At 52.7% G+C, this 17,885-nt stretch overlaps 1 protein-coding gene across 4 annotated transcripts in view; it reads right to left on the bottom strand.

The window, feature by feature from the left end:
* Positions 1-13,194, bottom strand: part of SPIRE2 (spire type actin nucleation factor 2) — a 34,062-nt gene extending 20,868 nt beyond the window's left edge. For all 4 annotated transcript variants that reach the window (XM_058528525.1, XM_058528526.1, XM_058528529.1 and 1 more), the window contains exons 1-2: positions 12,890-13,194; positions 1,189-1,232 (exon numbers count right to left, since the gene is read on the bottom strand). In XM_058528525.1, coding sequence (XP_058384508.1) covers positions 1,189-1,232; positions 12,890-13,160 — 315 coding nt within the window. In that variant the 5' untranslated portion in view covers positions 13,161-13,194. The remainder of the gene's footprint in view (positions 1-1,188; positions 1,233-12,889) is intronic.
* Positions 13,195-17,885: the final 4,691 nt, after the last annotated feature.

The raw sequence follows: 17,885 nt of genomic DNA, 5'->3' as shown, positions 1-17,885 counted from the left end.
CCCAAGGAACTGAAGGGGCTCCAGAGAGCAGGAACTGAAGCTGCAGGCCAGCGTCAGCTAGGTGCCAAGCCCCACTTCCCAGGGCAGGGCTATCGGGTTAATTTATGGGCCTCTGGGCAGAAGGTCCAGACTGGACCCCCAATACAAAGTTCCTTGTAAATATTTTCAAAATTGATAATGACAGGGCTCCTTTGGAGGAGTAGGTGGTGAATGCACGTCTCCTGGGGGCACCCGGCAGCGCTGCCTAAGGGCCAGGGGAACGTCCCTGGGCTTCGGATAAATAAATTATCCAGAATGTGGTGCAGTGAAAGCAATGAAGATGAGTCCTGAAAACACATTATTGTTTTTTCCCCACTCAAATTCCAGAAAGCTATATATCGCACCATCCTGCGTCCACAGAGCTTGCAGCCATCCCAAGCAGTGTGCTGCTTAAACAGCAGAGCATCCGCCCCAGACAGGAGGGGCATCTCATCACTGATGTGATCAACAATCGCCAGCATGTAGTGACAAGAAAAAGCAGGAAAACTTGGGAATGGTTTTATGATTGTGTTTAAATTCTCCACAACAGACCATACAGCCTCTTTGGGCCTATGCCCACCCTCGTTGGTATAACACTGGGTTTAATATATAAATATGTCCTTGCATAAAACCATTTTCAAAGGCAGTGGAATGATAAACATCAAATTCAGGACAAATTACCTGGGGGCAGGCGGCTGGGGCAGAGAGACACAGCAAGAAGACCTATTGGGGAGGGCTGAGCTCTGGGTGGGGTGAGGGTCCTGGGCATTGGTTATTGGGCTGGTTTTCCTGTTTGCCTCCCAGACCCACACCCTGCCCGACACTCTACCCCTCCAAAGGAGACCACTCTTTGCAGACAACATCACCTTTGCTCCCTTCCTCTGGTCAGTGGGAGGCACCACCAGGAGCTTGTGGGTGGAAGGAGAGAGGGAGGTTGGGTATCTTCTCTTCCCATCCCCTCCAGGCCCACTGAGGCTCACAGGGGTCCGTACCAGCCTGGTGGGCCCTCTCTCCCCACCTGCCTGCCCACTGGGAATAATCTCTTCATCAAGCCCCTTAGATTAAGTCCTTTGAGCATTTTATCCGTATCCCGCCTCACAGAACAACTGTATATATGCTTTCTAAGCTTTAGTATGTATCAGATAGACTTAAAATTTTTCTTAAAAGTACCTGGGCTTCTGAGCTGGCGGGTGAAACCACCATCGTTGTGGGCTCTGCAAGAGGAGAGAGCAGGAGGTCAAGACATTGCCTTGGGATCCCAGGACCCACGCAACAGGGTGCCCACCCAACTTCCCCCCAGGAACATACAGCACATCCCCTGGTCTCCATCAGAAAACCAGAAAGCTTACAACAGGCTGAGCCACCAGTCATTTGGACCGACGCCTACAAGACCCAGCTCTGGGCTGGATGCCCAGGTGCAGGGGCCAGGAGAGCCCCTGCCCACAGAGGGCTGATGGTCAGCTGGCGAAGACAGCCCCCCTGTTCGTCCCACGTAGCAGTCACCCCCAGGTGACCACTCAGAGGGTAGCAGCCAAGAGGGCCATCAGCCAGTCCCGCCCCCTGGGGAAGCACGGTTGGAGGCAAGAGTGAAGAGGAGGCGTGAGGTGGAAGAAGGGGCTTGGTCAGGTCTACAGGAAAGACCTCATGGTCTGAAGCTCATGGTGAGGCCATGCCTCCGAATCACAGCAGTCAGATGGGAAACCCAGGCTCACGGGAGACTACAGACTCTGCTCTGGAATCCCCAACAGCTGAGCTGGATAAGTGAGCATCTGGCTACCACCTCTGGATTTGGGGATTTCCCCCCAGAGAGAATCAGAGTCCTCCGTTGAAGCCCAGGTCCTAAATTGGGCTCTATGTATTTTATCATGTTTATCATTAAACGTGGCACTGAGTTAGCATGTTCACAAGTACTCACTCATGTAACCCATATACAACCTGGGGGGAGATGGTTCTGGTACCTATTTCACAGAGGAGGAAACAGAGGCCCAGAGAGGTGACCTCGTTTGCCCCACCATGTCAGAGCTAGTAAGTGGTGGTGCTGGGTGAGGCCAGGGCGGGGAACCCCAAAATCTGTGCTCCGGCCACTCCACAGCTGCCCCCTGGGACCTCCCAAGATGCCAGGCTGGATAACAGGCAAAACCCACCCCTTCTCCAAGCTTCCTTGAATTAAGCATGCAGGTAGAAGTGTCTCGGGATATGAACTCCAGCTGCCTTAAATTCTTTCTGGAATGATGTGGGGTATGAAAAAACATAAACCACGAAATTCTCTGCTAAGTGAACCTGCTAACTGCGCAAATATTTTCAAAATGCCATCAAGAGCCAGGAAGATTGCCAAAGATAAAGGGAACTTGTTTAGGGCTGAGCCATTAAAATAATGAAAACAATCCACTCTCAGCATAAGTGGAATTAATAAAAAAAAAAAAGTGAGCAGCAAGCAGTATACTGTGGCCTGTGTTGGGCGTTCAATAAAAGTTTGTACCGTGATTGGATCAAGGCAATGGAAGGGGGAGGAAATCAGACCCAAACAAAGCAGCTTCCTGTAAGGGACCAGAGCCCTGCGTTGTCCTGATGGTCAAGAAGGGGGCGGGGGGTCAGCCAGCCCTTCAGTGCTCTTTACAAACTGAGCACAGGCCTGTTTGCAGTGCTCCAGCCAATGGAAAGCTTTCTGGTTGGAATAATTTTGATGCTTTCATCCTTGGCTTAAATAGTCCATATGTTAACAAAAGTAAGTGTTCATGAAGCTAATTGTACTTTAAGTTGCAAGGACCTGGGGAGTCTTTGGGTTTTGGTAAGTGAGCTGCCCCTCAGTGAGGTTCAGAGAGGACTGAGGCTGTGCCCGGCTCTCTGCACAGAGCTCTTTGCTACAAAACCAACCAATGACTTATTACAGCTTCAATCCACACGGCCACCTCATGGAAGTGGTTCCATGACTCTCTTACAGATGCGGAAACTGAGGCTCAGGCAGGTTGAAACATTCACCCAAGACCACATAGCAAATAAATGTTGGAGCTGGGCCCCACCAAGCACTGCCAGACCCCACAGTCACCACCTCACCCACCACCTGGAACACCCAGGTGTAACACCTGGAGCCACCATGACTTTGTTACCTACGTAGTCACATAGCATTGAGCAAACGACCTTTTCTTATTCAACAAATTCTCGAGAGGAGAGAGCAGAGAGACCCAGACAGAAGCAAACGGAGACAGCTGGGCCTGACAGGTCCTCACTAGGTCTGCCGATGCCTGGTTGAGGTGGCAGCCAGAACCACAGCGTCACCCCCACTTCTCTGTCCCTGCAGGGAAGTACATCCCCGCCAAGATGTACTAGAAAAGGAAAGCCATTCTCCATCCTTTTTTTGTTTTTTTGTTTTTTTGTTTTTGTGAGGAAGATTGGCCCTGAGCGAACATCTGTTACCAATCTTCCTCCTTTTTTTCCTTTTTTCTCCCCGAAGCCCCAGGAGATAGTTGTATATCATAGTTGTACATCCTTCTAGTTGCTTTATGTGGGAGGCCGCCTCAGCATGGCTTGATGAGCAGTGTGTAGGTCCTTGTCCAGGATCCAAACCAGGGAAGCCCAGGCCACTGAAGCGGAAAGTGCAAACTTAACCACTATGCCACCAGGCCAGCCCCTCCCGTTTTTTTTGTATAAAATAACAAATGAGGAAAAATCAAGAAGTTAGGGAGTTTTCTTTGAAATGACCCTGTGTCACAGTAGTAAAAGATGAAAGATTTTATTTGGAGGAGAGAAGTCTGTGGGGACTTGGCAGCCTGGAGTCCCCCAGCAGCTTCAAGAGGAAGTGCTCCCACCTGCCCAGCAGGTGGGTGGTGGGAGGAGGGTTACCTGGCAGCCTCAGTCCCTGGCTGTCTAGGGGTAGGGTGGGAATGAGGAGCATTATTGAGGCCAGATTCCTACCCACCTATGGTTATGACTTGGGGTCTTGCCTCTCTGACCTCATTTCTTCACTTGCAAACAGAGATGACACCTACCCAACCTAACTCACTCCCAGAGCGTGAAGCCCGCAAGGATGCAGAGAGCAGGGCCACTGGATGATGATAACAGCAGAGGGACCACCAGAGCCTCCGGGTCAGGCTGGCCCGAGGGCATCCTGCTCGACTCTCTTTAGGCTCGGAGTCAGGACGGAATGACCGTGGAGGAGCCCACGATTCCTCTCTTCAATCCCTCAGAAGGAGACCTCTGCCATCTGGGGGAGGCCAGCCACAGCATCGGCTACACCAGGCTCCCCGAGGCTGGACTCCCAGGGTTCTTAAATATTGACAGTGAGTGAGGACCACAAGGTGCATAGTCCATCTCTCCAGCCCGGAAGGTTCTCGCCTTTCCCCGTCTCAGGCTCAGAGCTCTCCGGAGCACCCCTGCTGTCAGACAGCAGGGGGCAGGCCGAGGCCCCACTCAGTGCTGGTGGGCAATGGCCACAACCCCAAGGCAGGCACCTGGAAACCTCTCTCAAAACTAGACCCCCCTTGCCTCCTAACTGAGCAGGTCTGCTTAGAAGGCATGCTCAGGTGGCTCAACACCTTCAAGACTGCTCACTGTCGGTGTCCTTCCTAACAGTGAAACATTGGAAGCACATAACGTCCCCTGAAGACATGAGGAAACACCCACACAATGGGCACTGGACGGCCAGTAAGAAGAAGGCATCCTTTTCATAATGAGACGATCTGAGCCCCTATTAAGGGAAATGGCAGAGGGCAGCACCCATGTGTAGAACCGGCTACACTCCCCCACACACCGGTGTACACACGAAACACATGCACTAGGCTTCCACTACCGTGAGGAAGCTGACAGGAGACTCTCCAGCCACACTCCCTCCGCACTTTCTGAATCTGGAGCACGTGATGTGCTGTGGAGTCAAGAGATTAATTTGTGTGCATGTGTGTGAAAGCACAGCATCCACCTTGCTCACTCAATTCAGGGCAGGAGCTCGTGGTCTGGAGCAAACACAGACTTGAGAATCAGACAACCTGCGCGGCTTAGAGCAACATACCAGCTTCTCTGAGCCTCCTAGAGCCCTCTTATAAACAGGGAAATCACCTACCATACAGGTTGTTGCAAAGATTAAAGAAAAGCACACACAGTGTCTGGCACCTAGTAAGCTATCAATAAATGCTTGTTCCATCATCGAGAAACAAATTTTAAAACTTAAATTAAGTAAAGTCCTAGACCAAGCATTGGTCTCTAGAAACGAGCTGCTGAAAGCACAGAGGCAACCTGCAGCCACAAGGGAAAAGGCCTGCTCGAAACCACAGAAGCCGTGTGTTTGCTCAGCAAACAGAGAGCTCTCTGGGTCAAAGGCATGCATGTGTTTGTGGCGTGTCCTTCCTCCATCTCACTTCCTCCACTGACCACGTCGACAGGCTGTGCTGAGAACAACCTGCTTTTCCATAAACTCACACGTCACTCACAGGGCGTGGTGTCCTCCTGCAGGCAGGAAGCCAGGACCACGGCGAATCGGATCACTGCCAGTGGAGACCCAGGTCAGGCAGTGTGTTTTGGCCAGAGAACTGCCACCCCCTAGCATTAAATCCTGTTGATCCTCTGCTTTTTCACAAAGTTCTGGGGAGGGAAGTTTTTTCACACATTTCCTGCAGAACTTCCACACCCAGCCCCTGCCAGCGTGTCTTGGGGACAACCCCAGGGAGACCCCGCCAATGGTGAGCAGTGATGCATTACATTCTAACTGAGGTGTTCCTCCCCACTTGGCTAATGACAGCTCACGTAGGCCTCCTGGGTGCTTTCCAGGGACTATCACGTTCAGTCCTTGCTATTGCCCGCAATGTAGCCCAGAGACGGCGAGGAATTTACCCAAGGTCACCTGCCTGAGATTCACCCTTGGATAGCCTGGCTCTGAAACTGACATCACACCATGACTTGTCCCCCTCACTGACCATTCAAGTTACCTGAAGACAGAATGAGTATCCTGGCATTGGAGGTGTTCCAGCAAGAGCTGGGGGACCCCTTCTGAGGGTGTGGCCTCAGGAATGCACGCACACAGTAGCCCAGTGGTCCCAGACTGAGTCCTGGGACAGCAGCATTAGCATCATTTGGAACTTGTCAGAAATGCAGATTCTCAGGCCCACCCCAGACCTGGGCGGAATCAGACACTTCAGGGTAGGACCCAGTGACCTGTGGATCTATCTTTAAGTGATGCTGATCCCCTGTCTGCTGATGCTGCTAAGGTGGAACCCTGGTGGTAGGAACAGTGTCCATTCCATCCATGATTTTCCCCTCCATGGTCGGCAGAATCATGGCTCCCACCTGTCCATGCTCCAATCCCCAGGACCTGTGGACCCACTGTGTTACACTGCAAGTGGAACTTGGGGTGGCAGATGGAGTAAGGTTGCTAATCAGCTGACCATAATGCAAAGATATTATCCTGGATTTCTGACCTCTCCGATGGTAGGAGAATAAATTTATGGTTTTAAGTAGTAAGTTTGTGCAATTTGTCACTGTAGCCAAAGGAAACTCTTATATCTGCCTTCAAACTGTTCCACCCTCTCTCACTCTCAAATCGCTAGGGAGAAGCTACACAGCAAATGCCCTTGAGTGGACACAGATGTGCTTGACACTGACCAAACAGGATTCCAAGCGGAGCTGAAGACAGTGACAGGCACCTCCTCCAGGTGCCCTGGACTCAGCACGTGCTGATTTGCCTAATTACCAGGATGCCATTTCCAGGCAGCCTTCCTCCTTGACTGGGGCCTTACTGGAGGCCAAATTCCCTCTGAGGAGTCTAACAGTATTAGAGCGAAACCCTAGCGTTTTCCTGTGGCCAATACTCACTGGCAAATTTGCTTAAATGGCCACAACCCAGGACTGGAACGACCAGTGTGCACTGCTCCCTTTGCAGGAGCCACTCAAATAACCCCAGCCCCCAGCTCACCCACTGGTGCTTAACTGAAAGGCACAGTCGATTCGGTCACAGGGGACAGAGAACCCATCTTCCTAAAGACCTGGGCTAGGGAGTGGGGAAGAAGTTGGCAGAGAAGCTGGGGCTGTAACCCCATGAGCCACAGAGACTCCTTCTTAAGAGTTGAAGCCTGTCCGAAAAACACAGGGCAGAATTTGCAAACAGCTGGTGGGCTGGTGGGCCACGTGAACAGCCACACAGGCTAAGCTTATTCTGGTCATCTGTGATGGCCAACCCCAGGCACGGGCAGTTTCACAGATGACTCCACAGAGAACATGGTTTGTCAAGGGACTGCCTTCCTGTGAGGTAATCCTCTCTCAGAGGTGAGACTAAATGAGGAATGCCACCTGCAGATACACCCAGCTCACACAGTCACACCCAGACAGCTGCCCTTCCCAGTGCCCACACTGGCCAGGCCCCTCGCCACACCTTCAGCCCTCACGCCCTGTTTCCGGGAGGGGAGTGCTCGCTGTTCTCTGGGATGGAGGACGTTTTACATCATCGAGAAATGTGCACGGGAGCAAGCGCACAGGACCCTCAGTCGGGTGCACTTTGCAGTCTCTCCCCCTCCAGGGGCTGCAACCTGCAATTCTGGTCAGGGCTCATTCCCATGAACCTGAAGGTGCTGCTTCCTAAGCTGGGTCAGGGTGAGGTGCACATAGGAGCAGGATGAGGACACCTTCGCTGCCACCCCAGCAGCCAGTGCTTCCCCATGCCAGGCATGTCCCACGGCTTCACAGACATTAACACAACCCCTGAGGTAGCTGCTACTGTCCCTCCCATTTCACAGAGAATGGAACTGAGGCCCCAGAGGTGAAAGTACCTTCCCAAGGCCAGGCAGAGAGTGGGGAGCAGGGCTTGAGCCAGCTGAGTCCACCTCCTGGTGACTGGATGGCTGCTTTACCCTTGTGACCCTCAGTTTTCTCTTTGTATGACGGGGATCGTGACAGTGCCTCTGTCATCGGAGGCGTGAACAAGAGTGGCCCAAGGCCACACAGCTCCTCTCCCACAAGCACCCTGTGAGTGGTGGCTGCCTTCACCCCGACGGTAAGGCAAAGTGCCCTCCTGTCCCTGGTGGCTCAGCTTCATGTTCACACCACATCCTGAGAGGGTGACCCTCACAGGGCACCAAGAACCCCCGTGTGACTGGCAGCTCTGGTGGGGAGTCAGGAAGCAGGAGATGACAGCCACGTGGGAAGGACCTGCCAGAAGGAGATTCATGGGGAGGGAAATACTCTCTCCTCTGGGAGCAGGATTTCATCTTTCCAACCAGCTCTCATTCTCCCCAGCGAGACGGGGACACCTCTGCTGGAAAGGCCACTCTGCCCTCACCACATGCTCATCGTGTGGAGAGCCATTTAGAGAAATAAAGGCAAGCTACAGAGACAGTGCTTGGTCTCAGGAAACTCAGGAGGGGGCCTGCCACTGACCCGGGCTTGAGTGTCCGGAGCCCACAGGATACACAGGCTTCCAGAACACCCATGACATCCTCTAGCAACATTCCTCAGTGGCCCTGAATTCCACTTCAGCCCTGGGAGGGGACATAATGGGCCAGAAGATAAACAAATCAGCATGTACAGTGGGGACGACGGCCCCATTGACAAGCACAGTAATAGCAGCACAGAAACAACAAGAATGGTGGTGGTGGTGGTGGTGGCCACACCCATGTGTGTGTGCGTGTGTCTGTGCGTGTGCGTGTCTGTGTGTGTGCGAGTCTGTGTATGCATGTCTTGCGTGTGCGTGTCTATGAGTCTGTGCATGCATGTGTCTATGTGTCTGTGTGTGCGTGTGTGCACGTGCACGTGTGCTCCCTGGGCCCAGTGTGGATGTGGGCTCCATACTGATGTTCCCTCATTAGTCCTCACTCCTCCCCCGGCACGTGCCACCATCACCCATTTACACAGGATGAATGGGGGCACGGGTAGGACACTGCTCTGTTTCTCTAGCTACTGGGCTGGCGGCAAGGAGGTGGAAAAAGAATTCCAGGCCCCATGGAGCTCATGACACAGAGACGTCACAGTCCAACGCAGGACAGACTAGTCATCGTTCCTGTGTCTGGAACTCAGGTCTGCACAGTGAGGCGAGCCGGGAAGGCCATGCATTCACGCGGCAGTGGGCTGCAATGGGGGGACCGCCCACAGGAGCTTCACACTGGAGACGTGTGCCAGTGTTTCGGGGTGCCTGGAGGGGAAGCTGGCCTCAGAACTACAGATGCAGAGGAAACAGCAGGAGGCAGGCTGGAGAGGCAGGTGTGACCTGGTGGACAGGTCACATGAGGCACCCGAGTGTGAAGAATGGGGCCTGTGGAAAGTTTTAGCATCAAAACTGACAAGAAAAAGAAAAATCAGAGAAGTAGAGCAGTGTGTAAATTAGCCCAAGTAGCATGGAGAAAGTGGGAGGTAAGGCGAGAAAGACGGATGGGCTCCTTCTTCCTTGGGATGGATGAGGACGGCACATCCTCTACTCCACACCCAGCCTTCTCCTGCTCAAGGGGGTTTTCTTGGTGGACAGCTGATGCCTGGAGGAAAGGATGTTTCACCAGCAGTAAGCCAGGAAGGGATAGCTTGCTCCACCGAGGTGACAGCCAAGTGCTGCGTTGGTGACAGCCAAGGGCTGCGTTGGGGAGCAGATGTTCTCCTGGGGTGAACCTCCCTGGAGGCCATTCCAGGGTCACCTGGTCACTGACCACGTTGCATTTAAGGAATTAGTTCTGCCTCAGGGAACACTCAACACATACGTGGCACAGCACAGTGACCGCGTTTCCTGCTGCAATTAAAAAAAAAGGAATCCTTTCCCTATCAGGAGGTTTTAAGAATGGTCTCCGAAAAATAACTTGACATGTTAACACATTTTCCATTTTCCCACTTTAAAAAAAAGTGGGGAGGGCTTCAAGCAGTTATGAAAAAGTCTTCAGTCTAAGATCAGGAAGTTTATTCTAGTCAGTTCTCCCCCATTAGCTGGAAAAAGGGGAGAAGTATTCCCACTCGGATGCTAAGATAATATTATTCATCCTCCAAGCGTGGTTTAGTTTTGTTGTTGATTCCTTTAAAGTCACTTTAAACATTTACTTAACACCTGGATTTACCAGAGCTTTGTAAGGGATGAGGAGGACTGAGGGCCCATGTGAACATTTTCCTGATCAAGGTTTACAAGCATCTTTCAGTGATTTCACTATCACTAGAGTCCTAGAGAAATGTGGGGTTAGCCACCCGGGGAGACAGCTGGTCTACAGTTTCAGCTGATTCACAAAAGCTCACCACGGACAGAAAAGCAAGTTCAGCATAATCTATTTTTCTTAATCTTTAAGGGGGCATCAGGTCATAAACCTCATCCACTTTTACAAGACGTTTATGAACAGAAACCGAAGATCATATTGAATGGAAAATGAAATTGGGCTCCTTGATGTCATAGGCTGCCACCTCCCCATAAAGATCAACGTCAAATGGCTACACGTGAGCTGTGAACCCAGCCTGGCTTTCCATCGAGTGGTCAGCATGGAGGCAGCAGGAAGTGCTGCTGGGTCTGCAATGAGCAGGAAGAAGGGGCCATACAACCCTGTGGGCTGGAGAGGTGGACAGAACCAGATGACCACTGCCCCTGAGGATAACCCTCTTGGTACATTTTGGAGGGCACCAATAAGAAACACAGTCTAACTCCCCCACAGTTAGATGCAGGGACCCCTCAGTTCTAACCAGCTGCTTATGATTGGCAGCAAACCACCTACCACCCTGTGCCTCAGTTTCCCCATCTTTAAAACCAGAGAGTCCGACCAGGCAGGCCCCTACAGTCCTGTCCCGCTCTGCGGTGCCAAGAGCCAGACCCTGGGTTATATTGTTTGTCTCTAGGGCTGATCTTTTAAGGAGGAAAATACAGCTTCAGAAGAAAAGCTCCTTGTGACTATGCACACTCCAGGGCCCCATATCGTGCACAGTGCTCTCAGCCCAACCTTTGAAGACAGAGAACACAGGCGATAAGAGCATGAGTGCTGATTCCAAATCCTGCCACTTTTTGTGTGACTTTGAGCAAGCCTCAGCTTACCCCAATGCAAAATGGGACTAATACCGTTTGCGTGCCAACTCTCATTGTTTTCACCTGTCAAATATATTCGTGCCTTTCGTGCAAAATACGGCAACTTCTAAACATCACATGGCAGAGGTGTAGAGGGAGGGGGAGCAGGGCACAAGGATGAGAAGGAACTTGTGGAGAAATACAGTGATGGTTCCAGGGGTTCAGCTATACTCCTCCTGGTACCAAAGCTGCTGTCACTTCTGTCTAGCTTTGCCAGGGTCTTCCCCAGCCCTCCGGGAAGCCTGCCCCTGAGGCTTTCTGTAAACCCACCACTCCTAGGACTGGAGAGTCCAGCCCTCCTCCAGCACACACAACGGCCTTGGAGCCTCCCCACAGGACATCAGCTTCTGGGCTAACATCATCAAATGCTCCATACCACTACTCTGGTTCTCCAGGAAAGAAAATAACTTTTTTTTTTATTTGAGGAAGATTGGCCCTGAGCTAACATCTGTTATCAATCTTCCTCCTTTTTTTCCTCCCCAAAGTCCCAGGAGATAGTTGTATGTCATAGTTATACATCCTTCTAGTTGCTCTGTGTGGGACGCCACCTCAGCATGGCTTGATGAGCGGTGTGTAAGTGCACGCCCAGGATATGAACCGGCGAACCCCGGGATGCAGAAACAGAATGCGTGAACTTAACCGCTATACCACTTGGCTGGCCCAGAAAAAAACTTTTTTTTTAAAGAAAGAGGCTAAAAATCACGTAAACTCACAATTTTGAATAGACTTCAAATATCTTTCAAGGGCTTAATTGTTGGTTCTTGTTGATGATTAAAAGCAGAAAAACTAAACAAGTTGTCCCCAAATTTTAAACGTCCTCCTTGCTCTCTATTAAACCCACGAAACTGGTGGCAGTTCAACAGGGATTCCCAGCGAAGTACAGCCCTTCCTCCTCTCTCCCTCATACTCACCAGGACTTTGGCTGCCTAAGGCACAGGTCTGCAGTCACCATTGCAACAAGGATTCCACGCCACGAACCACTGGGTTGAAAAGACTACAGTCTGAGGGCTGCAGACCCACGAAGCAAAAGGAGCTAGCCCCAGGTGGGGAGAATTGGGGCTAGGAAAGGCAGAATCTAGTCTCTCCACTGAAGGTACTGCTCAGCTATCAAGCCCAAGTCCCGAGGAAAACAGGCCCAACCTCCAGCAGCCAACAGACAGCAGCAGGCCCTGATGTTAAAGTCGGGCTCCAGATCGGGGGTCCAGGACAGGAAGGGGGTATCCCAGACTGGGGAGAGGGGGCTGTCAGGTGAGAAAGAGGAGGATGGGGAGGAGCAGGACTTCCAGGTCCAGCAGAGGAAGACAAGGAGAGGAGGAGCAAGGGACGCGGTCTGGGTCCCAGCAGAGAGGTGGGTAGGTGAGGTTCCCAATCCAGAAAAGGTAGAGCGTGGATAAGGGCCTTCTGGTCTCGCAGACAGAGAAGGCTGAGGAGGGGGCCCTCTTGTCCAGCAGAGGGAGGGTGCGGAGGGCGGGTGCCGGGTCCAGCAGAGGGAGCGAGCAAGGAGGGGTGCCGGGTTCAGCAGAGGGAGGGTACGGCGGGGCGGGGGAGGGGGAGGGTCGCCGGGTCCAGCAGAGGGATGGTGCGAAGGGGCAGTCGTCGGGTCCAGCAGAGGGAGGGTACGGAGGGAGGTCGCCGGGTCCAGCAGAGGGAGAGTGCGGAGTGGGGGTCGCCGGGTCCAGCAGAGGGAGGGTGCGGAGGGGGGAGGCTCCCATCCCGAAGGGGAGGGGAAAGGGGGAGGACAGGAGGGGGAGGTGGGAGGAGGGGAGGGCAGAGAGGGTCGCAGTCCCTTCCCCGGGACCGACGGGCCTGGCCCCAGCCCCCGGCGCTCCCCGACGAGCCGCCCCGGACGCCCGGCCACACCCCCGCCCGCGGCCTCACCCGCGGCGCCGGGCTCCCGCCGCGCGCCCACGGAGCCGTCCCTGCGCAGGAGAATGTCCGCCGTGTCCCGGATGCGCCGCCGACCCGCCGGCGCACCCCGCAGCCCGCGGCAGCCCTGGAAGCACACGGCCCACGCCTGCTCTTCGTTGATGGGTTGCTCGTAGGCCTTCAGCACTTCCTCCAGGGACAGCTCCCACGGCTCCGGCCGCCCCGCGCCCCCCACCCGCGCCGCCGCGGCCGCCGTGCCGCTGGAGCAGCCCGCCCGGGCCATGGCCGCCCATCATCGCCGCAGGCGCGCCCCGCCCGTCTCCATAACAGCCGGGCCCGGCGGCCGACGCACCCGCCGAGCGCAGGGGGCGGGTCCCGCGCCGAGGCCGCTGCTTTGTCATCGTCGGGCGGCCCCGCCCCGCGCGAGCCCGCAGGTGAGGGCCGGGCCCGCGGGGGGAGGGGCTGGGGCGGAGCCAGGGTGGGGGGAGGAAGGGTGGGAGGGAGAAGGGGGCGGAGCCTGGCTGGCGAGGAGGAAGGGAGGGGGCAGAGGAAGGGTAGGGGGGCTGGGGGGCGGAGCCGGGATGGTGGGGAGGGATGGGGGTTGCAGAGCTAGGCTGGATAGTGGGGCAGAACAGGGCGGAGGGGGCACAAAGGCGGGCGGAGTGGGGAGAGGAAGGGTGGGAGGGCTTTGAGGAGCGCAGAGCTGTGCTCCGCGCGGGGGATGGGGGGAAGGGCTGGGGGGTTAGGGAGGGAGGGCTGGGGGGCAGAACACGGCGGTGGAGGTGCAGAGGTGAGGGGGGAGGGCGCTCCCGAGGGAGACGCACCGCGACGCTGTTCTCCCAGCCCTGGCGCTCCCGGCACACCCAGACGGCGGGCGTCCACGCCGGACTCCCACACGCGTACTTAGACCGCATCCAGCTCAAGACACGCTGTAGTGATTCCGCGATCTCGAACACGTTTGACACTGGAATGCTGGAGGGAGCCAGGAGGCCTGTGAATCATCCCCCCACACAGACACACACACACACACACACAGGCTTTACTTTGATTCGGAGGAGCAGATGGTGCCCGCGGTGGCCTCAGTGGAAGGCAGGGTGACTTCAGGAGATTACTATAGGGTGATGACACTGAGGGAGACCCCACAGTATGAAGCACATAATAAATGACCCTTTCTAGTGGGAGCCGTATATCTGCATTAAATGCTCTTGTGTCTCCATGAAAAATAAAGAGAGGCGCAGGTCACTTCTCCACGGAAGGGGGGCCCCCAGGCAGCTTTATTCAGGCTGATCCGGAGACTTCTTCAACCACAGTTGTACCAGGTCAGAATAACAGGGCCAAAATGCAATTGGAAAATAACTGCCAATAAAGCAATGGGTCCCAACCCTGGATCCCCTGGGGAGCATGCAAAATGCAGATTCCTGGCGATTTCTCCATGGCTGGAGATTCAGTGGCAGGACTGAGGTGAAACTTGGAACTCTGAAGTTCCTTAGTGATTCTGAACAGCTAGGCATAGAAACCACAGCAGTGCAGCAATTTCACCTCATTTAAAGGAGACTTGGGGGGGTAGGCTGTCACCTGGGACCCTACTGTCAGATGATCCCCTCTGGATTTTTAATCTTCAAACAAAAAGGAGTGTGATAAAGGCGAATTGTACCCAAAGTTCTTATATTCAATAACGGGGCAACTTTCAGTTCTCCAAGCTTATGCAGCCAGAAATAACAGGAGCGTGGGCACTTTGTAGAAGGAAAATTGGAGATAGGGGTGTGGAGATATGCTATTTCCTGAATAAATTGTGCAAAGAACCTGGGACTCTGGTTAATGTTCCTACCTAGTCTTTAGCCCCTTGTGGTTATTAATACAGGTAAGTGACAATTTCAGAGTCTGCTTTACAACAGCAATAGCAAGAAATCTTCAGTGAGGTCTCAATATGTAGGAGCAATAGCGTCTACATGGTGGTTTAAGGGAAGTCCCTGACTCACACACGTCAGGTGTATGTGATCTGGAGCACTGTCCCGCCACACCCCCCACCACGAGGTGAGGTTGTTCCACAGGGGCCCACACAAGGGGTGGTTTCTGTTTTCAGATTACATGAAAATAAAGACTTCCATTCCCAGCACCTCTGGATGAGGAGGTCTCACCACCCACTCATCAGAAAGTGGGGCCATTGTTCTCACCTTAGGCTAAGCCACCCGTCCCTCCTGGGTGTCAAGAGCATCCTCAGAAGGGGCACCCTTGCCACAGTGCAGTGAGTAGACAGAGCAGAAGGTGGTAGTTACCTTAATTGGAAGCGGGGTTGGGTCAGCAGCAAGAAGTACCTTCCATGTTCTTCAAAGGGCCTCAAATTTCCCTAACTGACCACATGGTTTTAGGATCTCATTGGATGAGCATGGGCTTTGGCGAGGACCTATGATGACTCACACCTGGCTGACCTGGTGACCCTTGAGGTCACCTGTGTAAGGGTACAAAACCCTTTCTGATCTGGCATTGATCATTTTTTCAGGGATCCCTTTGCACTTTCCAGGACATCAGCCAGCAAGATTTAGAGCACTGGGGTGTTACTAACAATTTTTAAAAGGTTGGTTTTACTTACTTATCTCTTGGTATCTGAGGGTTTGACCTCATAGACCAAAATGAAGAGGTAGAAGCATTAGTCAGCTCTCTAGATGCTCCGAGAAACCATATCTTTTTTCCTCCAGGTCATTTACCTGCACATTCCCCGAGAAAGTACCAGATGAGACCTGGAAACTGACTTAAGGTTAGAAGTAAGCCCAACATTGCCTAAGGGTGGCGGTGGCAACAAGAGGGATTTCAGCCTTGTGGACTGGGAGCCCGAGAGTAGCTTCTGAGCCAATAATCTGAATTGAAGCATGAATCCACTAGAAGAGAAAACTGACCAAATGGGCCCATGGCTCCAGCAACTAGACCACTGGGTTCTGATCTGGTTGGTGGGAGCTCTGGGTACAGTGACAAGCTCCACCCACTGGTCACAAGTCAGAGTCAAGCTAATCAGTTCCTGCCTGTGCTAGAGCACCAAGCACCGCCCATACTTTTGATTAAAAAGTCTAGTCGAGGTGCCGGCCCCCTGGCATAGCAGCTAAGTGCACAAGCTCCACTGCTGGCGGCCCCGGGGTTCAGATCTCAGGCGTGCACCGACTCACTGCTTGTCAGGCCATGCTGTGGCAGCGTCCCATATAAAGTGGAGGAAGATGGGTACAGATGTTAGCCCAGGGCCAGTCTTCCTCAGCAAAAAGAGAAGGATTGGCAACAAATGATAGCTCAGGGCTGATTTTCCTCACAAAAAAAATAAGTAAAAAATAAAAAGTCAAGTCAATATTTTAAATCAGAATGAGGGCTTTCCCATAAGGAACTCATGTGGGTAAACTTACAGTTGTCTGGGCTACACACAGGAAGGAAAGAACAAATACGGGCTTTTTACACATGAGCAGAGCAAACAGTGCCTGGTTAAGATGGGAACTGGGGTTTATCCCAGTTGAAAATGCCACTAGGGTTAAAACATTTAGCTATTTGTCTATGGAGTATGCAACACTGAGCACCAGAATCAAAGACGTTAGTTCTTCTATAACTCGAACTTGCCACTTGGCAAGTTTCAGAAATAAAACAGTGTATTTCCAGCTGTTAAAAGAGAGACTCCCAAAAAAAAAAAAAAAAAAGAGACTCAGGGGCGGGCCTGGTGGTGTAGTCGTTAAGTTCGTATGCTCTGCTTCAGTGGCCCTGGGTTCACAGGTTCGGATCCCAGGCGTGGATCTGCACACCACTCATCAAGTCATGCTGTGCCGGCATCCCATATATAAAATGGAGGAAGGTGGGCACAGATGTTAGATCAGGGCCAATCTTCCTTAGCAAAAAGGGGAGGATTGGCAACAGATGTTAGCTCATGGTGAATCTGCCTCATCAAAAAAAATAGGAGACTCAATTGAGAAGCATGGCAGAAATTGATTGAGGTCAATCATTAACTCAATTTGGAAAGCTTTGGATCAAGGTCATTTCTACAGTTATGGGATCACCTGCAGCCTACTCCTACAAACAAGTTCTTTATACTTCCATTTCCACTTTATACTTCATTTCCTTCCCTAGGAAAATCCCAGGGAAGGGACATTATCAGTCACCGTGGGCAGTGTTTGGGGACAGAATAGAAACATTTAGTGCAATGATTAATCCACCAGGGCTTGGAATTGGAGAATCACTTTACCAAATTACCACATTAACAAAGACGTTCCCAAAATATTCATCTATGATGTACGCTGTTTGTTCACACATATTTGCTGAGCGCTGGGCACTGATGTCTTACGCCTGGGAAAGACCAGTGAAAAACCCAGCCAGGTCCCCCCTCCCAGCCCCCATTCTTAGGGGGCGACAGCACAGAAGGAAACATCGCTACAGGTGAGTGAGGGCCACAGGTGCTTGATAGGAACCGGGAACCCACTGGTTATGTTTCTTTTCTCCCAAGCTCCGTGTGTGATGCTTTGAGCAAATATAGATCGTGTCCATAGCACAGCAATGCAATCAGAGGGGTGGGTGGCTCGTAACTGCCGTTGGCCAGGTTGTCAAGTTTTAGGGATTATACCTCTGAGCATCTTTGCAAACACAGAAGCTAGAGAATCCTAATTTTAGGCTTCTGGAGGTCAAAGAGAGAAGTTGTGGCTGGATCCCCAGGTGCACTGTGGACTACAGTTACATGATTCCAGGATAGGCGTGCAGAGCTCCAGGGTCCAAGGTGGCATTGAGAAAACACTCTGTTTTGAGACAAAGGTCAGAGTGAGTCAGGCACATGGGTAATTGGATTTAAGATCAAAGACAATTTAAGATCAAAGGCTGTGGACTCCCCAGACACAGAGAGAACTGCTTCACCTCTGGTGAGTGGCATGCAGAGGCTCCATCAACCCACGCCTTAGTAATTCCACTTCAGATTGAAAAACAGGTCGGCTTCTCCCAAGGGATCTGTGCACACCAAGTGCAGTGAGGGACCAGCCCCCCTGTTGTCACCACT

Source organism: Diceros bicornis, chromosome 32 (assembly GCF_020826845.1).
Source record: "Diceros bicornis minor isolate mBicDic1 chromosome 32, mDicBic1.mat.cur, whole genome shotgun sequence".
In the NCBI taxonomy this organism is placed as follows: domain Eukaryota; kingdom Metazoa; phylum Chordata; class Mammalia; order Perissodactyla; family Rhinocerotidae; genus Diceros; species Diceros bicornis.
This window is presented reverse-complemented; position numbering and strand designations above follow the sequence as displayed.